The sequence below is a fragment of the Hippopotamus amphibius genome, chromosome 1, assembly GCF_030028045.1.
Source record: "Hippopotamus amphibius kiboko isolate mHipAmp2 chromosome 1, mHipAmp2.hap2, whole genome shotgun sequence".
NCBI classification, from domain to species: domain Eukaryota; kingdom Metazoa; phylum Chordata; class Mammalia; order Artiodactyla; family Hippopotamidae; genus Hippopotamus; species Hippopotamus amphibius.
The window spans coordinates 176,789,615-176,812,996 of record NC_080186.1 but is presented as its reverse complement, the minus strand read 5'-3'; the positions used below and the strand labels follow the sequence as shown (position 1 = coordinate 176,812,996).

Sequence of the window (23,382 nt, the reverse complement as noted above, 5' to 3'; positions counted from 1 at the left end):
CAAGAAGTTACAAAAAAAATGAAGGGAGTTGGCAAAATATTAGCAAATACTGTCCCTAATGATAAGTGTGTCTCTCAGAAATATTAAGAAACATATATGTGTGTATGTGTGTGTGTATATATATATATATATTTCCTATATATTTTAAGCTTTTCATAAAATTGATGATAAAATTAAAGGCATATTTACATGTTATAAACTCTGTGTCCACTATTTCTCTTTAAATAAGTAAGTAACCATATGTTCTTGAAGAGAGAAAGCCTTGGCAAAAATTTCTGGCAGGCATTTATTTTTTTTAGCTTTACATTTTGTGGAGGGAAAGGACATATGAAAGATAGAAAGACTTTTAAACTTAAAATGGACCAACTGGAATTAGTCTTTGCCTTTGCATATTTACATTTCATAAATAACTAAAAAATCTAGCTCTCATTGGTGATTATCACTCCTCTGAGTTTATTAATAGGACCTTTGTCCCCTGTGAAATCAAGTTGTAAATCCCTCAGAAGGATGCACTTTGGGCACTTAAACAGAGATTTAATGCGTTGGACAAAGTGAGATTCAAATTCAAATACTAGCATTTGTTAATTGTCTGCTCTGTGCCAAGTGCTGTATACAACTGAGGACCAGAGCCAGCAAAAGGCAAGAGAAGCAGCAGCTTAAGAGCATCTAGATACCTTCCTTCCCTTTTAGAATATTCTCTAATACCTGTTTCTTACTGGACAGAATCCAGGCCTCCCTCCACAGCTCACAGGATTCTCTTAGATTCCTGAAGGACCTCAGAGAAGGACCGCTCCCTGCAGACCCTCTGAAACCACAAGCAAAACTGTGGTCCATTTTGGGGAGAGAACTCACCCACCAGTATGTACATAGCATTCAGGCTTAGGACACTCACTCTTACCTCCTTATTTTGGTTCTAAAACTTATCTGAATCCTTTTAGAACACATTGCCATAGGAAGAAGAATGATCAAGGGTCTAAATTTGGGGAACTTTTCATAATTTGCATGCTACTTTCACCCCAAGAATCAGTGGTAGCCAGGGACTGTTGCAGAAGTTACAGACCTGAGTACACCCTTGTTTCATGTTCCTTTATTTTTTTTTTGTTGTGTTCAGTAGCAAAGAACAGACACATTATCTATGCTTTGGGTTTAAAATACTTCCCACCTGCTGTTGTTCCAGAAGAGGAGAGGTAGATGGGAGATGCTTAGGTGGAGGACATGTCCTGAAACCTCACCCCTTTGATGGGGGATGGTGAAAACTCAGTAGGAAAGGAATAGGAATCCGTAAATCTGTGCCCTGCAAGTTACCAAGGGTGTGAGGTCATCTGTCTAGTCAAGGGAGTGTCCCGGAGAGGAAGTGGTATCATCAAGGCTGCGGGAGGGGGCTGTTGTTCTGTCACCCGGCACGGAGAGGAGGCAGGGGCAGCCGGTCACAGGAGACTGACTGCGGGAGGCGGGGGTGCTTATCTTTCACCTCCGGATGTGTTGCTGTTTCACTTTACACTCCATCTCAATCAGACACTCCAATGCAGACTATACAACCTTTTTCTAAACTTTGCAGAGAAATTAGAAGAAAAAAAACTGGTCTGCCTACTTCACCCTCCCTTTGTAACTTCCTTCTCGTCGCATTCATTTCCAGCTTTCCAAATGACAGAGAGCTGCAGTGACTTTTAAAGAGCATGTTCCCTTGTGAGGTTAGTGCATTGAGTTAAGGTGCAGAAAGCACCATCAAATGCCCCTGAGCCATGGTTGACTGGAATACTCAGTCTAGGGTAAGGTGAACTCCACCGTGGCTTATCTCCCGTGGTCCAGTCAATCCTGACCACGTCATTCCTTCCTGTTCCTTCCCTAATCCACCTAACAGATCACCTGGTGAATCACCCAATAGGTCTCGGTTTAAGTTTGTCCAATATTAAACCACTTACCCCTTCTTTCTCTGAGACTTTGTGAGCTTTAAGGGTGTACCTATGTGTGTGTGCCCATATGCACGTACATCCCTTCTCTCCCTGAATTAGTTTGGAAGCTCATTTAACACGGAGGATCCTATCCTCCAATTCTGTTTTTCAGGGTGGTGACAAGTATCAGGGTACTGTCAGAGAGGTGCAACCACCCAGGGAATAAACCTGAGTATCTCTCTGGGTTTGTTTTCTTTAGCTGTCGGCTTTCACTGTAATTACTGCTTGAATTAATTTTGAGCCAATATGTCATAGCTTTCTTTCATCATTCACTTTTTCAGTGGTAGGTATGAACTTTTTGTTTTGTGATATACGTTCTCTCTTAATTCATCCCCCTACACCCAGGCTTCCTTTGAGCATAACTTGAGTGGACCACATCTGCCTGTATGGCCACGATGTTTTCAGTGTTTCAATTTAATAGTCCCCTCTTTTAATTTATTTTAAAACAGTTTCTAGCTCTAGCTGGAATTGCGGTGTCTCAACTCTTATTACAAACACACAGAAGCCCACGGGAATCGCCGACGTGTACAGTAAGTTCCGCCCAGTGAAGCGAGTGTCTCCACTGAAACATCAGCCAGAGAGTCTGGAGAACAATGAAAGTGACGACCAAAAGAACCAGAAGGCAGAGTACCAGAAAGGGGGTAATGCTGACCCAGGCCCCCAGCCTGAAGAGCTCAGCCCCAGAGATGGAGAGGGCAGCCCCCAAAGTAAGAGCACAGAACCCAGTGCCTTGCTTGGTGAACTGGAGCATTATGACCTCGACATGGATGAGATTCTGGATGTGCCTTACATTAAATCCAGTCAGCAGCTTGCCTCTTTTACCAAGGTGACTTCAGAAAAAAGAATTTTGGGTTTATGCACAAGCATCAATGGCCTTTCTGGCAAAGCCTGCTCTACCGGAAATGCTGAGAACTCGCCGTCCAACTTGACACCATTTTGTGTTCTTTCTCCTGTGAAAAGTCCTCACTTGAGAAAAGCATCCTCTGTCGTCCGCGACCAGCAAAAGCTCTCCACTGAAGAATCCGAGAGCTCTCCTCCTCTGGTTAAATGTGGCTCTGCGTATGAGCCTGAAAACCAGAGCAAGGACTTCCTAAATCAGAACTTTAGTGATCCTCATGGTCGGAAAGTTGACAAGGTGATGCCCGACTGCCAGCTCAGGGCCTTCCATCTGCAGTCCTCAGCAGCAGACCCTAGACTGGAGGAGCAGGTCGGTGGCATGAACTGGACCAGCTCTCAAGGCCCGGAAGAAAGGAGTGAGCACCTGAAAAAAGTAAAAAGCATCTTGAACATTGTTAAAGAGGGACAGATATCTCTCCTGGTAAGTATGAATTAATTCAGTACACATATTAACAATCTAGAGACTCCAGTTTTATCGGCTCCATTCATTAGTAATAGAATGATAATGCTTTTGTTCCAGTTTTTGTGTACTCTCTACTTGTGGCTTTGGTTGGGTGATGTGACTTTTGAGTCTTAAAATTAAAAGTTAGGTGGCTAATACAAGGAAAAACAAATGGCTATAGAGGGAGTGTTATTTCACTTGAACTTTGCCTGAATTCAACTGGAATAAGGACACATAGTCTAAAACAAAAACAAAACAAAAAAAGCCCAGCGCTTTCTTTAATATAAATTTTAATGGCTTTCTTTTTGCTTTTCAAATGGTTCCCAATGCTCTCACTCAGTTATTTGTGGAGATGTCAGTTCCTTGCTGATGGGGGACCTGCCAGATATATGAACAGAGGGTCGTCTGTTTTATCCTGATCATTATTCAGAAGACTTGGACCAGGATGTTTGAAAGCATTTGCAGATAGAAACTTACCCTGGAGCTTGATTGCCCTCTGACCCACATGGAGTTTTTATTTAGTTCCAGGTCTGCATGTCTAGGGAGCACGAAGAAGCTTTTCCAAAGACTTTAGACACAGAGTAATATGATGTAAGAAAAGTCTGTTCTGCTTAGGCTCAGAGAAAGCTAAACTGAAATCACATTCCATCTGCCTACATTGTTCTTCCCTGGCTTCCAGACTTGAATCAAGCAGTAGTAAGCCTGAGCTGACTCTGTGATGTTAATTAAAGTCTCATTCAAGAAAATCATCACATCTTGGCAGTGCGATTCTACTTAGGGTAAAGCCATGCATAGATAAGTACAGTGTGCTTGGTCTATTATCACACATCTCAGTGTTATAACAGGATGATATGATTGAACAGTTTTACTAAGTAAAGTAATATTTTTTTCATCTCCTGAAAATGTCTTCTCCATTTTTCCTGGCTCTTCCTCTGTATTTCTCTTTGGTTCATTCTTTTCTTTTTCCCGTATTTTTATGTTACCCAAATGATAACACCTCTCACTTTATCCTACAGTCATTATCAACAAATGTATATTAAAGTTCAAGTTCAAGGGACTGAACTTCATTAGAGATGCAGCATTCATCATGCAGCTTGCTGTCAAAGCCAGCTCTCCATAGTTCAAGGCAAAGCAGATGGTTAAGACAGGTAGTTCATTCATTCAACAAACCTATAACGGAATAAAACACAGCCTGGCCCTCAGAACTTAGCAGGAGTGGAGGGGACAGGCAGAGAACCTGCCAGGTACTGTAAGTGTCATCACAGTTGTTAGAAGGCCAGCTTGGAGCCTTTGCAAATTCACTGACTCATCTCTGTCGCATGTCTCCCATGAAGATAAGTCACTTGAGCATTCATATTCTAAAGCACAGTATCACAAAAATGTCATTGAAAATCATTATAATTAATTGCAAGGAATTCTGACTTATTAGATCCCCATGGCTGCCACCAGAGCTTCTGGAAGCTTATCTCTTCTTCTCAGTGCTCAGGGCAAAACCCCCATAGCATCTCATTCTGATGTATTGCCTTAAGTTTTCTCATCTTACTATGTGTACAGCCACACCTAGCTGCCGACAATCTCGACAAAATTCACGACGAAAGTGGAAACAATCTGTTACACGTTGCCGCATCCCAGGGACATGCAGAATGTCTGCAGCACCTCACGTCTTTGATGGGAGAAGATTGCCTCAACGAGCGAAACATGGAGAAGTTGACTCCAGCAGGCCTGGCCATCAAGGTGACTGGTTGGGGGCTGGGCCCGCCACAGCCAAAAGTTGGTTTTCTAACTTTGAAGATTCCTAGTAAGCTTAAGTGTTAGAATGGAAAGAGAGGAGAGTGATATACCAAGCAAACAGCAAATGAACCTGTTGCATTTAAAAGGTTAATCATCTCAGTCACTCACTGCTTTGAGATTTTGAGACTATATTCTCACTTAGGGTAAGCTTCAAATCAGCTGATAAAGAGAAAGGAAAATGATCTGTGGCCATTCTAAGAACTTTTGTTATTCATGGTGACTGCAGTTTAGATTCTTAACCACACTTGGATCTATGTGAGGCTGTTTCATTTTTTCCCTAATGTGAGTAAAATGAGCAAGACAAATGAGGAAAAAGTGTATTGTAAGGGATGCTAGCACTCAGGAGTATTGCAGACAATAAAGTGGACTTCTAATGCATTACATCTGAAGTTTAAACATCGGCAGTACCAGGAGTTGTTTAGAATATCAGTGCCGAGTTTTGAGTTTGGCTCTTGCAGAGCGCAGTATGTTATCTGTCAAAAACTACACAAATTAATGCCGACTGGGATAGAGTAAAACCTAGAAACTGTGGTACAGGAAAACATGGTCTTTTATAGCACTGCAGTGAGTGCCTCTGTAAAATATAACACATCACTAGAAGGTTAGCTATTAAAGTAAAATTACTTTTAAGGTCTTTGGCAAATAAATGTGGAATTCAGTCACATTTATTAAGAAGCCAGAAGTGAAGTTTAGGGAAATATAATACATCTTGTGCTTCTGCATATGTACTTTGCTTTACATAATAGTTTTGTCCTCTAAAAGCTGAATAATCATAATTTTTATAAATGGAATTATACTGAAATTTACTAGAGGAACTTGCTAGTTAAAGTCTACTTGTGAATTCACTAAAGAACGTATTATATTTGAAAAACAAGCAAATTCCTTGCCCAGTATACCTCTTATGCAAATCTGAATTTTTGTATCTTCAGTTTATTTATCATTCAGCAACGTTTTATATATTAAAAAGTTGTTTTCTGTTTTAGTTCATGTTACTCAATGGTTAGGTTTTCTGATCAAGTAAGAAATGCGTGACCCCAGTGGCTATCATTTTCCTGTAGTTGTAAATGATGTTATGTCAGATTAAGAGCTGAACTGCAGGCAGCTATCAAGAAGAAAGAGAAATCAAATGTGAAGTCAAAGTTGAGCATAATGGAGTTCGACAATGTATATGAGTCCACCAGGTACTGCGTCAAGGTACTGGCAATACAAATTTAAATGCGACATAGTCCCTTTTCTTAAGAAATGGCTAGCCTGGTGTCTAAGGCAGGAGTTGGGTTTGGTAATCAGGGGGCACGTGTCAGCAATGACCAAAACATTCTTGCAGTGCCAGTGATTGTTGACATTTGCCTTGACATTTTAGTATTTATCAGGTACAGTTCTCATTAGTTTTCCTGACTAATGGTGGATTTTGGATATATCCAAACCACATAGTTGGATGGAATGGTTTTTGTTAATTTGTATGCCCCAGTTCTTTGTTTGATAGAGTAAGAATCTTCAGAGTAGGAAGGTACACAAGAAATTTAGTGGTCATTAAGCCAAACTTGGGTAAACTCCTTCCTTGGTATCTGTATTGTGTTAAATCTTTCTTAAACTCCTCCAATCAGCATAGGATCTCCATCATACAATCAGCATGCAAACTTAAACAGTAATTTTTTTTTGCATTAATGAAGAACATATATCAGACCAATAGGACTCAAAAGCTCTTACAGTTTTGCAGTCTCAGGCTTTTCTTACTTTACTTCTGGACAATGATCTGAGAAATGGAAGTATTCTTTTATTCCTTCATTTGATCTAGTATTTACAAAAGCAGTAAATACAAATATTTTATAACATTTGCCACCCTCTCTGGAAGTCTGTCCTGACACATGTCCTGCCTCAGTCCACTAGCGTACTGTGATGGGCATTAATGAAAGTGAGGGAGTCTTAAGAAGTCATCATTCTTCCATTTTAGGACCTTGTTTTGAACACTAGTAACTAACTGGTGGTGTTTCACCTCGTGAAGCACAGTTCTGAGAACCCTGCTGTCATTAAAGACAAACAAACTTGGTACAAATGGGCAGAAGTTTCTCAGATAATATGACTTGGCTGACAGGAAGCAGAGTCAGAGACAAGGTATCAAATAAAAAGATTACATTAGGAAAGGGGCTCTGCAGTCATACCAAGGCTTAAGAACATCTCCCCCCACTGTTAAACTCCTTAAATGGAACATCATAAATTCTTGCCAGCTACATGCAGAATTTGTTGAGTGCTTTCTGGGCACCTAACACTCCATACTGTGGGAGTTCAAGGCATTATTAAGTGCCCTTTGGGAACCATTAAGCAAAATAATTGTAAAGAAAGATTTCTAAAAGATGAGAACAGTCTGTTTTCTAAAATGGAGCCAGCAGAAGAAATTACTTTAGAATCTAAACAGATTTGAAATGAAATAACCTTAATTCTCTTTTAATTTCTGAGTAAGCCCAAAGACAAAATACTGGTCTGGTGAGAAAATACATAACCTACTGATATTCCTTTACAGTGAGTGACCCAAGGCTCAGGGACTTCAACAGATGAAAATCTCCCACTAGAATTTAATAACATTTTTTGTTTTCTTGGTATTTTTATAAATGGCAAGTGATACTGCTTTCAAACTTGTAGTAGTGATATAATATTTCCTTTTGCCTCTCTAGCAACTTTTTATTTGTTTAAATGTTGCTTCCTTGAGTAACTAAACCTAACAGAACATTCTACCCAACAGCAGCATAATATGCACTCGTCTCAAGTGCACATGAAATATTCTCCATGATAGACCATATATTAAGTCATAAAACAGATCTCAATAAATTTAAAAGAATTAAAATCATACCAAGTATGTCCTTCAACCATAATGAAATGCAATTAGGTATTAATAATAGGAGGAAATTTAAGATATTCATAAATATATTGAATTAACACAGTCAAAAATAATCATTGTATCAAACGAGAGATTATAAGGGAAATTGCCAAATATTTGGAGATGAATGAAAATGCAACATACCAACATTTAAGTATGTAGTTAAAGCAGTACTTAGAGGGAAATTTATGTTTTGATAAATGCTCATGTTTAAAAAAGAAGAAGGAGGAGGAAGTTCTCAAATTAATAGCCTAATCTACATCAAGAAACTAGAAAAATAAAGCAAACTAAATTCAAAGTAAGCAGAAGGATGGAAATTAAAATTTTTCCAAGGGAAAATTAAATGAGAAAGAATAGAAAAAACAGTACAGAAAATCAACAAAGCCAAATTTGGTCTCATAAAAAGATTCTTAAAAATTAGCAAGCCTCTTGGGCTTCCTAGGTGGCGCAGTAGTTGAGAATCCGCCTGCAATGCAGGGGACACAGGTTCGATCCCTGCTCCAGGAAGATCCCACATACCGCGGAGCAGCTAAGCCCGTGCACCACAACTATTGAGCCTGTGCTTTAGAGCCCGTGAGCCACAACTACTGAGCCCATGTGCTGCAACTACTGAAGCCCACGCACCTAGAGCCTGTGCTCCACAACAAGAGAAGCCATGGCAATGAGGAAACCGCGCACCACAACGAAGAGTAGCCCCCACTCACTGCAACTAAAGAAAGCCCGCGCACAGCAAAAAAAAGACCCAACACAGCCAATAAAATAAATAAATAAATTTATTTTAAAAAACATTAGCAAGCCTCTAGTTAGGCTGACCAAAAAGAAAGAGAGGGAGAAGACTCACATTACTGAAATCAGAGCTATTGCCTCATATTTCTGTATTCTGTGTAAATACCTATTGATGTAAGTTGTCTTGCCTCATAGACACTCAGTATGGTTCCTATTCCTTTCTTCATTCAGAGGGAATGGAGCATGTTGTATCACTGGGTTTTTTCTAATTCTCCTAGGAAACACTGTATGCTCAAATTGTGTAATTCAAGGAAAGTCTGTAGTAAATCATTTATACACAAAAGGAGGGTGGGTGGACAGGGTGTAGGGGGCCCATGCAGGAAAGTGCAGTATATTGAGGTCAGTAACAACCAGAGCACAGTTACCAGCCCAGAGCCTGAAAGGGCAGGGGAAGGACCTGAGATAGAAACGGTTGAGTAGAGCGGCTGACTTTTGACCTTTGACTGGTGGCAGGACTCAGCAGACCAGCGGCACCTCCACAAAGGGGGAGTTGGGGACAAAGGGGACCTCAAACTCACTCTCTTTTGCTGGTCTTCTGCTAATGCTTGCCATCAGCCAAACCCAGTCAGGAGCCAGGGGGCCAGGGAGCCCACCCAAACAGATCAGCCTTCCTGGGCAGGAAGGAGAGCAGAAATGGGAGGAGATAGATCTGAATGGGGGCACCTGGAAGCTATTCATCACATACCTGGTCATTCTAGATGCCCCAATCTGAGAGAACTGTTCTGCACGTGGAGAGTTGGACGTCGACTACTTGAAATTTCCGTGTCCAAATAGGAATAAATGAAGAATGAGCAAATTTCCTCCCGTCTTGTTTTTAGAATAGGCTTCCCTGACTTCATGCCCACAGTAGTTCTCTTCTCCTGTGCTGAGGTCTCACACTGTGCAAACCAGGAAAGCAGCTGAGTGTCTCGTTTGTCTTATGGAGTTATGGTGAGGATCTAAGAGAGCAGTCTAATACAGTATAAGGTAACAGGTATTGTGTGCTTAGTAAGCTGACATGCTCTGCCTCATCTGATCTTTACAGTAACTCTATGAGGCCGCTGCTACTAACCCTTGCTGTTTCATAGGTGAGAAAATTGAGTATCAGAGAGATGAGGTATGTTGTTCAGGATCTTGTAACTAAGTAGTGGATTAAGGATTTAAATCCATTCCAAAGTCTGGGTCTTAATCACCAGGTTATATATGTGACAACCGCCTACCTGGTTTGCACAGTGTGGGACCCAGGCATGGGGAAAGGGGCTACTGTGGGCTTGAAGTCAGAGAAGCCTTCAGTGAAAGTAGCACTTGAGCCAGTGGAATGGAATTATTTTCCTTTTCTTTATTTTGGACTCCTAACATGCTAACTTATCAAGAGAAAAAGCCTATTCTGAGACTTAATGGATAAACAAATTGTGGTGTGTTCATACCGTGGAATACTTCTCAGCAATAAAAAGGAATAAACTATTTCCAAGCAGTACCTTGGGTGAATCTTGGAAGCATTAAGTTGGGCGAAAGAAGTCAGGTGCAAAAGAGTACATATTCTCTTCTGTTGTGATAGGAACCATAGTGGTCACCTGGGCAAAGGGTATAAGAGCAAAGGGGTACTAGAAATGTGGGGGCAGGGGTGGAAATCTTCTATATCTTGATTGGAGTTGTAGTTACAAAAGCATATACTTGTCAAAAGTCATCACACTGTACTTTAAAAAGGGTATGTTTTATAGTTCACAAATTATACCTCCGTAAAGTTATTTTAAAATCAGTGATGAAATTATGAAAATGTATTGAAGTAAAAATTATGCAGTTGATTTAGAGTCAGAATTACTGATCAGAAATATAATAGGTGATATACATTTATTATAAATGACTTAAGCCAGATATAAAAGCCAAAATTCATGCGATTTTTCCCTTCGTAAAATTATCACCTGTGAGGTATTTTTTAAACCTGAATAACCTTAAATTTCTTTTTTTTTTTCTTTTTAATCTAGAATGGTCAATTGGAGTGCGTACGCTGGATGGTGAGTGAAACAGAAGCCATTGCTGAATTGAGCTGTTCTAAGGATTTTCCAAGCCTTATTCATTACGCAGGTTGCTTTGGCCAGGTATGAAGAAATTTTTAATATCTTCTCTTTGCGTGCTATGTAACCTACCTCTTTTTAAACTTTTAGTCCATCAGAATCCAAACCTAAAAAATCATCAAAGATGTATTCAAAGATTTATAAGCAATGATATTCATTGTAGCATTTTTAAGTGAAAAAATGTTTTAAACAACCTAAATATTCCATGATAGGGTATTGGATAAATAATGAGGCAACATCCATATGATGGAATATTATAGAAAAATATTCATTGTATAATATTGAATTAAAATGCATGATACAAAACTGTTCCTGTAATTTGGTACCAACTTTGAATTTTGGAGGGAGAGAAAGAGAAATAGATAATAAAACTAGAAAAAACGATGTCACAACATGTTTATAGTAATTATCACTCAGGGTAGAATTATAAGTGGTTTTCATTTTCTTTTTGATATTTTTCACTTTTTTCCAAATTTCCTACAAGAAACCAGTTTAACTTTTGTCAAAAGGAAAAATGATAGATTTTCTTGAACCCAAAATTAAGAAGATCTTTAGTAAGACATTAATCAAGGAAGTCTCCCTGCATTAAAGATAGCAATCACACTAACTAACGGATCGCAGTTACAACCAGTTTCTACATTAGGAAATCCCAGTGTGAGTAATTGATGTACACAGATCACAATCCAGTGTACGCAGTAAAAAATCATCACTAACTCTCTTTGAGAAGGATGAGTATAAATTATCTTTTAAAAAAAAAATGGAACCACAAAATACCAATCTCAGTCTTACAAAAGTACAAATAAAGTCAGCACTGTATTAAAATAGATTTAATCACATTTGTTTGTGGCAAAGAAAATTGCTTCTCACGCATATATCCGTATCCCTTTGGCTTCATAACCTTTCCCAGTGGCAGTAAATTGTGGCATTGTCAACAAGAGATTATGTTTTCTCAAGCATGACAATCTCAAATTTTAAAAATAGACTCGTAGAATATTACCACAGCCTTTCTTTAGTGGGAGTCATGTTAGGTGATAGTTTATTTTGTGCCCTGGTAACTTCAATTAGTATATATATGTAATGTTTCCTATACGTACCAAGCACCATGCCATTGGGTTTTGTGTACATTATCTGACTTACTTCTTAGAGCAGCCTTATTGGATTCTGTTGTTTTTATCCCATTCTATAGATGAGGAGACTGAAGAAAGAAAGTTTGAATGACTTGCGTGTGGTCTAATGGCTAGTAAGAGCAAAGGCTGGACCTCAGCTCAGGTTCTTTGAGTTTGAGGCCAGATTCTGTTTTTTCTCCATCTGTGTAGATAATTTGTATAGCTTGTTGACAGTGGCACTGCTATAGCTGCAGAAGTCTTTTTTTTTTTACAATTTTATCTAACAATATGTTGTGATATGTGGGGTATCTTAACACAGCACATTGTATGAAATTTATGGAATGAAGAGAGAAGCAGGAAAAACATTTAAAGTTTGTAAAGGCACTGTCTTTCTAATAATTACTCCATTTTCCTTGTGTAGTGCACTTATGAGCCCCAGCCATGGTGTTCTACAAACAACCAGAAGCATTAATTAAGTATTTGCTAAGACTGGCAAAGGGTAGAATAGTATTTTCAAATGACCAAAAGAATCATTAAGACAATAATCTTCATAAATCATTCTCAGTATAGAACAAAATTTTATGTATTCTCAAATTGAGCAGTTGTTTCACACCCCTGACTTCATTTGCTTATGTAAAGCCTAAAGAGGAATTTCAGGTATCAGTGGAAAGGCTGACTGCACTTTCGGAAGAGCTTGCCAAAGAAAAGGAAGAAAGGATTGCACTGCTGTTCTGAGACTTTAAGTCAACAAGTGGGCATCCGACAGGCTTTGTCCTGGGAAGTGCTGCTTCCACGTGCCAGGTTCTCTCTCAGCTCTCACAGCAGGCTTCTCATAATTTTGAAGCTATTGGGACAGAACAAAAGAAAGTGCCATTTCTGGGACTGGCTGGGTGATAGTGTGGTTTACTTGGCTGGACTAGAGGAAAATATGGAAATTAGTGACCTATGTGAAGAGCCATGTCAAACATTTGCTTCATGTTAGTATCAGTCTTCAGATTGTTATTTCAAGCTGATAAGCATTTTTAATGACCTCAAGTACTGCTTTGAGCAGGGCACTCCAGCAAGGCCTTCAGGAGAGCATTCCTATCCAAGTGGAAAATGTAGAAGCCCATTAGGACTGCAAATTCTGCCCAGCCATCCGACATCCACTGCAGCCACTTATGTAACAGATAACCTGTGGAGATGCTGAACTTGGAACCATTACAAGGCTAATATTTTCACAAGGAGGACTGTTATTGAACAGTTTTCTAATGGATTCAGCACATGCAGGTTTTTCTACATCAAGCAGGCACTTGAGTGTGTTCTGGTTTTGTTTCCTCAGTAAATACCTTTGGAAAGGATAGTACAGAGGAAAATTCCTCTCTTGGTTTATTTTAGTTGCCCTCTGCCCCTCCTATAGATTCTTAAAGAATGGGCTCCATTTGACTCACAATTTGTGTCCTTTTTCTGGTAAAAAATTACCTTTAAGGACTCCAGAACCACAGGGTAGCCCAGCAGTTTTTAGTGATCTCTTGGAGTGATAGATCTTTGGGTGATAGGAATTGATCTTCCTCCTCTTGACACACCAAGTCTCAGAGGGGGCAGTTATTTCATTGCCTGACTGTACCTAGCAGAACCAGCCACAGGGAGCGTGAAGGTGAAAGCGTGAGGGATACTCAGCGAGCAAGCAGGGGCGTCCTGGGACGGGCCTGCTTTGCTGTCCCTTGAGAGAGATGTTGCTGGCGAAACAATCGAGACAGGATGGTCTCACGTCAAAGCTGGCGCCTGTGTGACTTGGGCTGTTTTATTTGCACGTGAAGGTTCAGATGGTCTCGCCCAGGATCCCAGCACCACTCTCGCCCTCAGGTGCTTGGGGGCTCCAGCTCGTTCTGCATTGGTCACTGGTTCAGTGGGTGCTCTGTTACTTTCAACATCAAACTTATGATCATTTTGTCTCTGAATCTTTCATGTGACTTTTGGTCAAGAAGTTCTGCTACAGAAACAGCAGGCATCACAGCATTGAGCATTTACCAAGAAAGAGCATGTTTGCCTACATTATGTTCATTCCCCTTTTTAAATGTTTGCCCTGATACAGATTAAAAAAAAAAAAAGACACTTTTTCAAAAAAGAATAGGCTCAGCAGTTCCTACAAATGGTCATGAACAGTGATAGGCGTGCCAGTGAGGGGGTTGCTTCCACAGGCTGTGTTATTGTTTTAACACGGTTTACTTTAAAAAGGGGAAATATTCTGTTGACTTTATTGTTTCATTGTCATGGGGTAGACATAAGGAGACAACACTGAGAGGGCTACGATTACAGATGGAAGCACATTGAAAAATCTTTGATTGGCACACGCATTCATCTGCTCTCCAAGGACCTTTGAAAAAGCATAACTGACACAGAGCTCTGCAGCCCACAGACTGACAGGCAATTAATGTGATTTCTGTGGCCCGAGGGGTGGAAAGGGAGCATGTCCTTTATGGAGTCAGGGGTCATGGGGCAATGAGCTGGTGGATATTCATGCTCAGAAGACAGAGAACATGAGCTCCTGAGTCTGAGTTTAAACCCGAGCCCTACCCTTACTAGCTCAGTAGCCTTGGATATGTTTACTTTAAAAAGAAGAAGAAAAGATAAGATCTCCCTGGACCTCAGTTTCCTCATCTTTAAAATGGAGATAATAGAACCTTCTTTACAGGGTTGCTCTGAGGTCCAAATGAGAAAGGCCACATGAAGCCCTGTCCACTGCCAGCACGTAGTAGACACTAGGTAAATGTGGTAGACACTAGGTAAATGCCAACTATTATGATTATTGGATACCTTCCACTTTATTATTTTTATTTCTATAAATATTATTTAATATATTTATTTCACTATGAGTGAAGTATCAGAGAAAATTGGCAAAGAATTATTCAGGGCTTAACCTATGTAATCAATTCTTAGATGGTTTTTTTTTTTTCTTCACATTTTACTATCTCTAGATTCTACATTTATCTTACAATAAATGACAATATGAAATATTGCTGACCGTCTTTTTACATTTTAACATGTCAAAAATGGGTGTGAATCTTACAATTGATAGCACGTTAGATTTGATGACCTATGATCACAGACAAAGCTGCCTCCTTTAGAACTTACAATTGTCCCGAAACTGTAGAGATTTTATTAATACCAGTAACAAACTTGTGGCATACTTTTCAATTACATTTTTAATTAGACTGTCCAGCAAATCTCATAAATTGCATGTATTAATTGCCTTTTTAAATAAATTCCATTGCCTTTAAGAACACACAGAATACAACATTAGAACAGGTCACCAAAAAGAGCAGAAAATCTGCAGAAGAGGAAACTAATACATGAAGTAAGTTTTCAGTCGTTAGATGAAAGTTGAATGGGTAGGTGGGTGTGTGGGTGATTGGATGGAATGTCAGTTGGAGAGGCATTCTGTAAAACAGAAATAATACAGAAGAGCCACCCCATCGTGTGACTGTACTGGATGTTCTCTGAAAGCAATACCTATGGGAAGATGAAGATCCGAAGTTACTTTCTTCCTTTAGCATCTTCTCCCTGAAACACACACACACACACACACACACACACACACACACACACACACACTGGTAGGGGGCAGGGAAGAGAACCCACTAAATGTCTAAAAGAAGAGGTGGGCATCATTGCATATATTTCTATAGCACGTATGCATTCATAGGGGCCTTCTTAGTTGGAGAAAATAGCTGTATTTGTTCTGTTTTCCGTACTGGATATTTGTCAGATAAGTCACTGTTTAAATTGCAGGACTGTGGATCTCTGCTGGCATGTTGTCCAGAATCAGAACAGAAAGCATTTCTCAGAGACTGAATGCTAAACAGGCTTTTACCCAAACCAAGGGATTCTAGCCATCTCCATGTCCCCCTCAGAAATCCTAAATCCTAAATGGACAGCCAGGCTGTCCCTTTGAGCAGTGCTTCTCTGCACAGGATCATAGGGGAGAATGTCACTTCCATATAATTCTTAGTGAACAGGCCCATTACTTAGCTTCTTATTAAAGTAAATTGTCCACTGCAGAACACAAAACTGAATTTGAGGGGCTGGGCAAAGACCCTTCTTGTTCTAAACAATAGGATAAGGGTTCTTCCTTTCTGTAAGTCTTGTGTATTGCATTGGGTGAGAGCCTTAATTATAGGAAAGACTTATCCATGCCATCATAAGGAAAACAGGCAGGTTATCGTAACAGTGTGGACTGCACCTGACTGGGAGAGAGCCAGCAGCCAAGGCAACTCCTGCCTCACACAGACCTTGTCCTGTTCGCCCAGGTCATCAAGCTCCTGCAAAGTCCAGGTCTCCAGATTCTTCCCCAGATTTCTACAAGGGGAAAATATCTGGCCTTCTGAAATGTAGTATTCTATTTCCTATAACTTTGTTACCAAAAGTAAAAACACTGAATTATAGTAAAAGGCATTTTCTGTGCATGTGGAGTAGACATATCCACTATAATATTTAATTGAGTCTGAAAAACATGAAAGTATGCCTGACAAAAAGGTACATATAAAATGTTTCTGAATATCTTGAACTCCTCTGAACTTTACTTGCTAAAGAAAGAAACTGCTAGAATATCAGAGAGCATGCAGTTGTCTTTTCAGTTTTCTGATTTATAAAATAGTTAAATTGGCTCATTCCCTAAAATCTCTCCCACTCTGCATTTTTAACATTTAATGTTATGGAGCAAGCCAAGTCACCACAAGCTTGACAATGACCACTGAAGATGGCAGGGCTGTCCTTTTCACCGGTAGAGGCACAGCAACCTGCCCTCTTGATGTTTCCGTGTCTTAGACATCGACTTCTGACCAGTTGGTCATGTCATTGATCTTGAGATACACCCACTCATCCAGATCTTTTCAGGAGTTAAGGTCACGTGGTTCAATTATCTGTCTCCAAATAAAAGTAAGTTTCCTACCTAAGTAGGAAAAATAAAGGAAGTTGTTCTACCTTACGCATTTGAAATATCACCTGCTCTGGTCCAAATATTAGTCCCAGCTTTCTCCAAGTTTGCCTCTGAGGAAGAGGATTAAGCACATCAGCCTTTCCTTATCCAGCTTCTACCTCCCAGCCCTGGCCTCCAAGCTCTGCTCCACCTCATTCTCTAGGGATGTGGACGGTTTCACTTCCTACAAGGTCTATCTGATCTGTTCTTGGTTGGTTGTAGGTATTAATTATGTTTTCTCTTCTTGCTCTTTAGGGGGCTTACATCCCTGCTTGCTCATGTAAAAAAAAAAAAAGTGTGGTGCAAATATTTTCTCTCCCTGATATCACAAATGCCTTCGTAAACAGTGCCCTGTTCCCCACATGAGGGGAGAAACATGAAAGGAGCTGGCTGTTTTTATCCAGCATTCCTTTAGCAGATTAGTTGGCATGTTCAGAAGGTGAAGGCAAATTTAATCCAGAAAAGTATAAAAGTTCATGACCAGTCCGAGCAAATAACTGGAAAAAAAAATCCTTTAAAAGGCTAAGGAGAGGTTCAAGGCTATTTCAAACACATGATCATCTTCTTAAATGTCAAATTCCACCCACTAAACTTCATGCTGTTGTTTTTACCACTCTCGTATTTTTTTAACATTATATTTAATTTTTCTATTTTAAAACAGTGAATTCCCATCCCCCTACTTTCTCCTGAGGCCAAGCATAACATGAAAATACCACAAAAGACTCAGTGGGTAAAATGCAAACAGATGATGACAGCACACACTGACTGTTCTGTGTCTTTGCTTCTGAAAGGTTGTGTTCAAAGCTTTGGGTCCCTTTCCTTCAACATAGAAAAAGAGAAAGCTTTACCTATAAAACACCACCAACTTGTGGTCAGAAAAATCAAGTGGGTCCCAGTTTTATGTCAGTGTGGTTATCTTATACTTAGCAACTTAAGATGTTGCCTCTTTTGTGTAAGCCTGTTGATTGCACAGTATGGGATTAGAAAGGCATGGTTGAAGCATGATTAAAGTAGAAGCTAGGTATCTCAATAGTCCAGGCTTTTATAATAATCTTCTTGAAGCCTCTGGATAATATAACAAAGTAACAAAAACATTGCCTTGGGATCAAAAGACTTGGACTGTTTCTGACATTGACTGTCTCACTGTGTGACTTTGAGGAGGTGCTCAAACTTCCTGTGAGTCACTTTTCCCACCTTTACAATAAGTAAGCAAAACAAGAGCATTTCTGAGATAATTTTCCACTCTTTGAGTTCTCAGAGCATTCCTCTTTCATTAACTTTAGTCAGAGATGCATGAATTTTCAGTTCATACTAAATGGAAATGTTCTCTTCATAAGGTAAGCTTGCCTATATCTAAGCTTCACAGGTTGGAGTTTTGTTTTCCTCTGTCTTTATATTAGACTTCTCTACATGACAGTCCATTAATTCCAACCTGGCCTTACATTTATAGGAAAAGATTCTGCTGTGGCTTCTTCAGTTCATGCAAGAGCAGGGCATCTCGCTGGATGAAGTGGACCAGGAGGGCAACAGTGCCGTTCACGTGGCCTCCCAGCATGGCTACCTCGGGTGTATACAGGTACACAGGCCCTTGCTGCTCTGGAGAGAAATGAGTGCGTCAAGTAGTAAAACAAAACATGGGAATTTAGTTCACCGGGAGAATGTCTGGATTAAATCAGCTTTTTTCTCTTGAAGTGGATAACAGGGAATCAAATTGATATATTTGTATTCTAGAAATGCACACAAACACTGGCATAAATACTGTCTGGGTTTCTCCTTGAGTGTCACAGGATGTTGAAAGGGTCTCTTCCTGCCCTTTCAGCATTACTTTAAAACCCCAGTGCTGAGGACAAGAGATGTGAAGTACCCTGTGTTCTCCAGACAGCAGGAAACTACTACCAGACTGACATGGCTCAGGCTGCCACATTGGGGGTGGGCCGTTCTTGCTGGCATTAGCACGCTTTGCCTTCCCAAGTGTCTGAAAAGCAGGACCATATTTTCAAGAAAAGATCAGCAGAATTCCTCAGAGTAGCAAGTAGTAGGCTAAGGAGAGAGTGCTGTGGTTTCCTCCCTTTCTCTGTAGGAGGACTGAGCTTCTCGAATGCATTCAGAAAGGCCCAGAACTAATTACAGGAGGCCCTCGATATTGATCCCCTCTGCCTGTGGGCAGGCTTGGCAGGGCCTCGGCTGGCCAGCCACTCCACCCGACAGCCTCAGGTGGCCTCGTCCTTTCAGTCCAACGTACCTTGCGGATATTACCGTGTCCTCTGTGTGCAGGGATGTCAGGAGGTGGGGGAGCAGAGCCACAGGAGGTGGGGGGCTCTTCCCCCCGCCCCAGGCCACCTGAGGGGACATCCCAGAGGGCTGCTTGGAGAGCACAGGGCTCTTACAAGAAGAGGAGTCGGCATCTCACCCGACAGCTGAGTGCAGAGCTGCACAGGGCTGAGCCACACGCAGTGCCGCGTCCCAGCAGCACATGGGGGCTGGGGGGAGGCTGCGAGGGTCCTTAGACGCGTGGGGCGCCTGTGGATGCGAAACCTGGGTAGGCCTCCTGTATGGAATAGTTGACACCTGCTAATCCCAGACTCCCAGTCCTTCCCTCCCCACCCTCCTGTATGGCGCAGGGAACTACATTCAATATCCGGTGACAAACCATAATGGAAAAGAATATTAAAAAAAAAAAAAAGAATGTCTCTATGTGTATAACTGAGTCACCTTGCTGTACCCCAGAGATTGGCACAGCGTTTTAAATCAACCATACTTCAATTTAAAAAAAAAACTTTTAAAGAAAACTGGATAGGGCTTTTTACCTAGAAAATGTAAGGCCCTGACTGATAAAACAGAGAGGAGAGCTGAAGAGAAGGAGGGAGAGTGACGGTGTGAGGAGAGGAAAAGCTTTGAATTGGAAACAAAGTTTAGAACTGGCCTGGAATTTAATTTATGAACATAAACCATAGTTACCAGAATCTGACCAATCACACCATTCTTACCATTGAAAATCACCCAACAGCTATGGATTTGTTCCCACCTCTGCCTCAGGTGTAGGAAAAGGCGACTGACGACGTATGGCTGAAGGCCATGATTAAAGAGAATACTTTTCCCTCACCAGGCTCATACAGTTCAGAATATGTTATATGTACGTAAGAACTCTGAGAAAACAGCACTCTTTTCCACCTTATTAGGTATTGTTTCCTTTATTCCAAACTTAACAGGTACTTCCTGAGGTCCTACTGCATGCAAGGTAGACTGTATATCAAAGAGAAAACTGGGCAGTGAGATCCAGTTGCTCAGGAAGGTAGAGAGGACTCAGGAAATGACAGACAATATGGAAAAGCTGTAAATGTAAGAGGCAAAAGATTAATAAAACCAGAAAGCAGAGGTAACAGCAGAAAGCTCTCTTGAGTCTCCTCACATGCAACTGCTCTGTGGAAAGCCACATTGATAGGAAATATTCCAAGTGTCTGGGAAGTTTCCCCACTATTTTTGGCAAAGTGTGCATCTTCTGATTTAAAACACCAAGTTGTAAAAGGAGTGATGAGAAATCGGAGATTATAGAAAAGAGAGAAATTTAAATTATTACCAGGATCTGCAGAGAGATGAAAGGAGTAGCGTTACTTTTTGTGGAGGAAAAATAATTGAATGAAGACTGAAAACTTCATTTTTCCATTTGAGAAAACACTATCATATTTAATAGTCTTGAAGCAAACTTTTTTTATCAGCCAGTAAATGGCTGCAAGCCAAAGAAAACCAGCTGATATCACTAATTCTGTTTGAGATTTTAGTTATTTTTCTTTCCAATATGTGAGGAGAGGCGGTCTGTCCTTTTAGAGTATTCACCTCTCCACTTAACACAAATGATATTTTTGGCGCTAGACACCATGGATGTGGAAACTTGGATGCTCTTGGGAGTGGGTCTATCCACCGGGTGTGAGAATTTAAAAAAACAGGTACACAGAGATTGAAAACAGAAAAGGGGGTGAGCAAGGGCCTTTATGAAGTGAGGAAGGGACTGAGCATGGAAAACATTGGGAAGAAAACTGCAGGGGGCAGAGTCAAGAGGAGTGATGACAGTGTGTTTACGCTGCATCTCTGAGAGATCAGCGTGAGGTGGTCTCAGGGTACTCTGTGTGGCAGGTGTCAGTGGCTTTATGACACATTGACCTTTCGTGGTGAGTGACCCTAAGCTGAGAGGAAAATGAAGCTCCTTAATGATCTCTGAGTAGTCTAGGAATTTAAAAATTACAAGTATTTCTCGTGGAAAAAAAATTTTTTTCTATTACGAGAATAAATCCAGAGGTCTACAAACTCACCTTGATAGTGTCAAAAAATATGTCAGACTATGATAGTTGATTAATACTGATGTAACAGCTTTTTCTGGAGTCTTTTGTCATCATAGCAGAAAAACAAAAGAATTTTGTTTTTTTTTTTAAATTGACAATGTCAGGGAATTCCCTGGCGGTCCAGTGGTTAGGACTCCGCGCTTTCATTGCCAGGGGCACAGATTCAATCCCCAGTCAGGGAACGAAGATCCCACCAGCCACGGTGCAGCCAAAAAACTTAGCGATGTCAACCGTGCTCCGTCACGTCCCTCTCCGCTCTCCTAACGATGCCTTGGCCAGATTCCCTGACTCGTTGCTTTTGTTTGACTGTTAACATTTGCTTCAAACCAGTTCAAAAATCTCCGTCTTACTTCTGGTTCAAAGTATTCTCGTCCCCAACCCAGATCAGACTCAGGGTGTAAGGGGCTTGGTATGGGCCTGAGGCATGACTGGCTTTTCACACAGCACCTTAGCTCCTCTTCCCCTCTCTCTTCTGGGCTCCCGTGTTGGCAACAAAGAGGAAGTATGGAGCGCACACGTCACCTGTCTCTTTGCTTTCCTGGCAGAAGTCATGGCACCTCCCTGAAATTGTCTTGCTTCTTTCGCTCACCGTGGTTTGCCACTGATGCCCTCTGGGGCGGCCTTCAGAGGCTGAATCTCTGGTGGGCACAGTGGGTGGGGTCTAGAGCCTCCCCGCTGATACCTGATGCGGGAGACATCGCCGTGACCTCATACCCTCCTCCACCATACAGTTCCCTCCACCTGTGTCTCACCGCACTACCTCCTGTTGCTAAAGAACCCTCCCCTTTTTAATCAGGTGATAACCAGCTCACAGCAAGCTCCCTTCTACAATATCTGCTCAATCTATGGGACATATCCTTGCCATGGGACACGGTGGGAATGTGGGCCCTGCCATGACAGCTCTCTCCTGTTCTTTTTATTCCTGATTGGGTAGGTTCAGCAACAGATTATGTGCGCTGCCCAAGTAAATAGGAACAGGTAACCAAAGTTCCTTCTTTATCTCATGGGTGTCCCCAACTTCACGAACCCAACCATTGAAAGGGACAAAGCCTCTCACCACAGATACTGCCCTTTCCTCATAAGGGAAAGGACTCTAAGGAGGCAGCCACCTCCTCCCCTTCCCAGTCTCCTCCTGAGGCTGGTGGGAGTTTGATAGTAGTGGGATGGGTTGGCTGCATCGTTTTAGGCATCTGATAATGACTGCTGAAAGCTCAGCAGAAGCTCTCTCTTGTGTGCGATGGTACTCCTCGCCCCCACCCTGTCCTGCTGCGGGCTCTGGTGACTGGTTTTGGAATAACAGGAAAAGTTCATTCAGCCTTGTGTTACTGCTGCATAACATAGGGAGATCAGCTCGATGATGGGTGATGACTTAGAGGTAGGGAGGGTGAGATGGAGTTGCAGGAAGGAGGGGATATGGGGATATATGTATAAATACAGCTGATTCACTTTGTTGTACAGCAAAAACTGGTACAACAGTGTAAAGCAATTATATTCCAATAAAGAGCTGAAAAAATAATAATGTTTAGGGATGGAATCATAAAAAATAATACAAATGAATCTATATACAAAACAGAAACAGACTCACAGACATAGAAAACAAATTTATGGTTACCAAAGGGGAAAGGGAGGTGAGGGAGGGATAAATTAGAAGTATGGGATCAAGAGATACTACTATACATAAAGTAGATAAACAGCAAAGACCTACTGTATAGCACAGGGAACTATATTCAATATCTTGTAATAACCTATAATAGAAAAGGATCTGAGAAAAGTGTATGTAAATATAACTGAATCACTTTGCGGCACACCTGAAACTAACAATATTGTAAATCAACTATACTTCAATTCAAAAAAATTAAAAATAATAAATAAATAATGTTTAGAGGGAGGTTGTGATACGATCACATGTCTCTACGTTCTCTGACAGACCCTTGTTGAATATGGAGCAAATGTCACCATGCAGAACCACGCAGGGGAAAAGCCCTCCCAGAGCGCCGAGCGCCACGGACACACCCTGTGTTCCCGGTACCTGGTGGTGGTGGAGACCTGCATGTCACTGGCCTCCCAGGTGGTGAAGCTAACCAAGCAGCTGAAGGAGTGAGTGACCTGTTCGTTCCATGAGAACCAAGTCTGGCTGGTCATTGTTGTGCCCAGGTTTCAGCCAGGTCTTTGGAAGGCTCCCTCATGC

General features: G+C 41.1%; 1 protein-coding gene across 4 annotated transcripts in view; it reads left to right on the top strand.

Moving 5' to 3' along the window:
• SNCAIP (synuclein alpha interacting protein) overlaps positions 1-23,382 on the top strand; it is a 145,820-nt gene that overhangs the window by 103,380 nt on the left and 19,058 nt on the right. For all 4 annotated transcript variants that reach the window (XM_057736689.1, XM_057736679.1, XM_057736671.1 and 1 more), the window contains 5 exons: positions 2,402-3,270; positions 4,846-5,025; positions 10,705-10,818; positions 18,308-18,433; positions 23,122-23,291. In XM_057736689.1, the coding sequence (XP_057592672.1) occupies positions 2,402-3,270; positions 4,846-5,025; positions 10,705-10,818; positions 18,308-18,433; positions 23,122-23,291 (1,459 nt within the window). The remainder of the gene's footprint in view (positions 1-2,401; positions 3,271-4,845; positions 5,026-10,704; positions 10,819-18,307; positions 18,434-23,121; positions 23,292-23,382) is intronic.